General features: G+C 35.8%; 1 protein-coding gene across 1 annotated transcript; it reads right to left on the bottom strand.

Moving 5' to 3' along the window:
- Positions 1 to 347: 347 nt before the first annotated feature.
- Positions 348 to 2,154, bottom strand: LOC136818717 (probable ATP-dependent DNA helicase RecS). Its single transcript, XM_067074953.1, has one exon. It carries the CDS (start codon positions 2,031 to 2,033, stop codon positions 348 to 350), a length of 1,686 nt encoding a protein of 561 aa, XP_066931054.1. The 5' UTR covers positions 2,034 to 2,154.
- Between the last annotated feature and the right edge of the window lie 1,376 nt (positions 2,155 to 3,530).

Here is a 3,530-nt window from a genome sequence, read left to right on the forward strand (position 1 = left end):
AGCCTTGGAAACTAAACTAACACTTTTCCTACTGTCATGTTTTCTATGAAACTTTCTTATCCCAACTCCTCATGAAGTATTAAAACTCAACAAGGAGAAATGATTAGAATGGTCATTTAAACAGACAAGTAGGATGCACTAAAACAATCCGAAAATTTTACTAGCCTTAAGAGGACAAAAGTTCTAGTTCTATTAATTAATCACATAATACGCAAACGTACATTATAATGATAAAAGGTATAACTAGTAATACAAAGCAATGATCTCATGTAACTTTAAATTTACCAAAAGTTTTTGTTAGAATACACAAAATAATGTCAAATCTAAAAATGATAATTTTCTGAAAATTAGTTATATGATAATACAATTGGTGCATATTTGTCAATTATTAATAAAAGTTCTTTTCTACACTCTCTATGAAAGACATCAAAATTATATAACAAATCTAGCTCTTCTAAAATATCAGCAACATTTTGAACTATCATACTTGAAATATCAGACTTGCTTGATTCCTGGTCTGGCATTTTCATATCAAAGTAAAAACCATTTTTGATTTCATTGTCAAATTTAGCAAAACATTTGTCAATCTCTTCTTTGAATACCTCAAGTGTTGACTCATCAGCAATTCTTTTTCTAATTTCCAACAATTCAAAATATGGGAAAACTGTATCAGGATTACAGGTTGAACAGCATCTTTCTTGTTTTGGACTGTAAAAATCAAAATAGTTTGTTAACACTTTTCTTAGACAGCCTTCTGATAAACAATAATCTCTCATGGCCTTTTCAGTATGGGTATTGGTAGCAATATCTGAGTTGTTGTAGAAAAGTGTTGCCCATGAATCACATTTTGTTCGTCCAGCCCTCCCGATCTCTTGGGTGTATGCTTCCATTGAAGAGGGAGGTCCAATATGGATGACATGGGAAATATTTGGTGCATCTACTCCCATACCTAATGCAGTTGTTGCAAATAAGACCCTAGTTCTAGAGTCTATTTCTTTAATCTCTTCTAAGATATAATTTTTCTCGCATGGAGGTGATGGTGAATGGAATTGATTGAAAAGTCTTGTTTTGCAGGATATTTCACCGTTGACATACTGATTCTCAGCCAAAATTTTATCGAAAAGAGAATATGCTTTTCCACAAAAGTCAAGTTTCATGTATATTACTGTCATTGGGAAATTTTCCTTCAAAATCAACAAATTTCTTGCTATTGGCTCAAGAATTTCAGCAATACCAACAAAACCGTATAAGGAAGGTTTTCTCTGGACTATTGATAAAAATATGTTTGGACGGTTAGGACTGACACAAACGATTTTCAAATCTTTCATACAGAGTGTTTCAGAAAAATGTTTTGTTTGGGACTTTGTAGCAGTTGCAGTTACAGCAAGGAATTGTAACTCAGGTATAAATGATTTGAGAACTGCTAACTCGCTGAAATCTGTACGAAATTCATTTCCCCAAATTTCAACACAGTGAGCCTCATCAATGGCACATGCAACAACACGTTCTTTAAAGATTGAAGATTTTAGCAATTCTCTTCCTTCAGTACTTAGAAAAGCTTCTGGGTGTCCAAATAAAATGTCAATTTCACCTGATTTTATAATGTCTGGTATTTTTGACAACTGTTGCTTCTTCTTGTCCTTAGCCTTTCCATCTTTTTGTAAAAATAGTGATGGCAAAACATCATGGGGTTTGTCTATTAAAGAGTGTGGCAGCATCTCTGCCTTTATCCCTTTTGCTAAAAGCATGGAAACTTGGTCACGTATTATTGATGAAAGTGGACAAATTACTAAAACAATGTTTGACTTCTTATTCTTCTTTTGCGGTAGAATCCATGGAAGGAGATGGAAGATCAGAGATTTACCATATCCAGTTGGAAGAACAGCAATGACATCATGACCTTTCAATAAGTACTCAAAGCATTGGATCTGCTTGGGTTTGAAACAAAAACTGGAAAATGATGAACATTCTTGAGATGACAAAATTGAGCCCAGCTTTTTAAAAACAAAAATTGGTCCATTGGCATTATCCATAATAGTACTGTTACCTTGTTCAATATTCAGCTCTCTGTCCTGTTTAACTAGCTACACACAACACACCTCTTGTTGTTTTTTCCCATCTTCTTCTTTCTTTATAAATCTACAAACTATTTTTACTTCGCTAGCTTTTTTTCTATTTTTAATGTTCTTTTTCACCTAACTAATCTACTTTAAACAGGTATAGCAGGTATATGCTACAAATATCTAAGCTATAAATTATCTAAATTTTGTATAAAAATATAAACAGGAAAGCCTTCTTCTTTCGATAGATCCCTGATTGTAAATGGGTCAGTGGTGCAAGGCTGATTCTTCATTATTGTTTATTTTTTGACGAATCCGATCCGCTGACCTTTCACTGCAAAATCGAAAGTAGTTTTGAAATATGGCTAAAATCTGACTATTTCACATCCCTTTATCCGACAATTTTCCCGCTAAAAATGCCGCGCTCTGATTGGTTAAAGAGCTGGCCTAGACCAGGGCCTAAGCGCCCATCTATAACGTCAAAAAGCTTATCGCCCTGGGTACGAGGTTGCAATCCCAGCAATATCCGAGTTTTTAAGATTTTGTGTCGGTTTTTCGGTTTGCCACTTTCGTCTTTGTCGCTTTGAGTTGGTGATATGATGAAAATGGGTGCGGGTATGTGCGGAAGGTAAAGGGTCGGTTTTTATGACCTTTCAAAGAAAAATTTAAATTAGCCTCTCTAAGGGTCGGAAAATTCTCGTGTTTTAGGAGATTTTTTTTATTTAGAGTGAAAAAATTGTAAAAAAGTCTCTCTCTAAGGCAGGATGGGAAATTTTTCAAAAAAATCTCTCTAAGTGTCACTTTTCAGCAAAAATTATTCTCTCTAAAGGGTCGGTTTTTGGAGGTTCCATCCACACATACTCCTCATCCCGCCAACCCTAGTACCCCCGGGTGATATGATTCCTTTCTTGGTTTGAATGTTTTTGACTTTTAGTTTTAGCTTAGCATGCGTTGCTTTACCAGTATCAGAGGTCAAGCTTTCAAAGAGAAAATATATGCCTTAAGAATTTATTTACGCGAAATTTTTCATCATTTCTAACCATTGCATTCATTTTCATCGTTTTTACTACTACTGTAACGTGCTAAAGCACTGGGCTCAACTTCAGTGTACGTGTGAAAGTGGAAGGCCCAATTGTAAACACTTTTTTAAAACAGGCTGATGGGCTCTCATGAAAACAGAAGGCCGTTGCAAACCCAGGGTGATAGGCGCTCGTGATTAAGGAAGGTCCAATTATTGTAAACCCAGGGTGACGGTTACTCTGGATAAGAGAAACTTCGTTGTAAACCCAGGGTGATAAGCGCTCGAGATTAAGGAAGGTCAAATTGTAAACCCAGGGTAATGGTTACTCGGGATAAGAGAAAGCTCAATTGTAAACCCAGGGTGATAGGCGTTCGGGATAAGAGAAGGCCCAGTTGTAAACCCAGAGTGATGGGCACTCAGAATTAGGGAAAGCTTGCTTGTAAGCCCAG

The sequence above is a fragment of the Clytia hemisphaerica genome, unplaced genomic scaffold (assembly GCF_902728285.1).
Source record: "Clytia hemisphaerica strain Z4C2 unplaced genomic scaffold, Clytia hemisphaerica genome assembly, whole genome shotgun sequence".
Classification (NCBI taxonomy): domain Eukaryota; kingdom Metazoa; phylum Cnidaria; class Hydrozoa; order Leptothecata; family Clytiidae; genus Clytia; species Clytia hemisphaerica.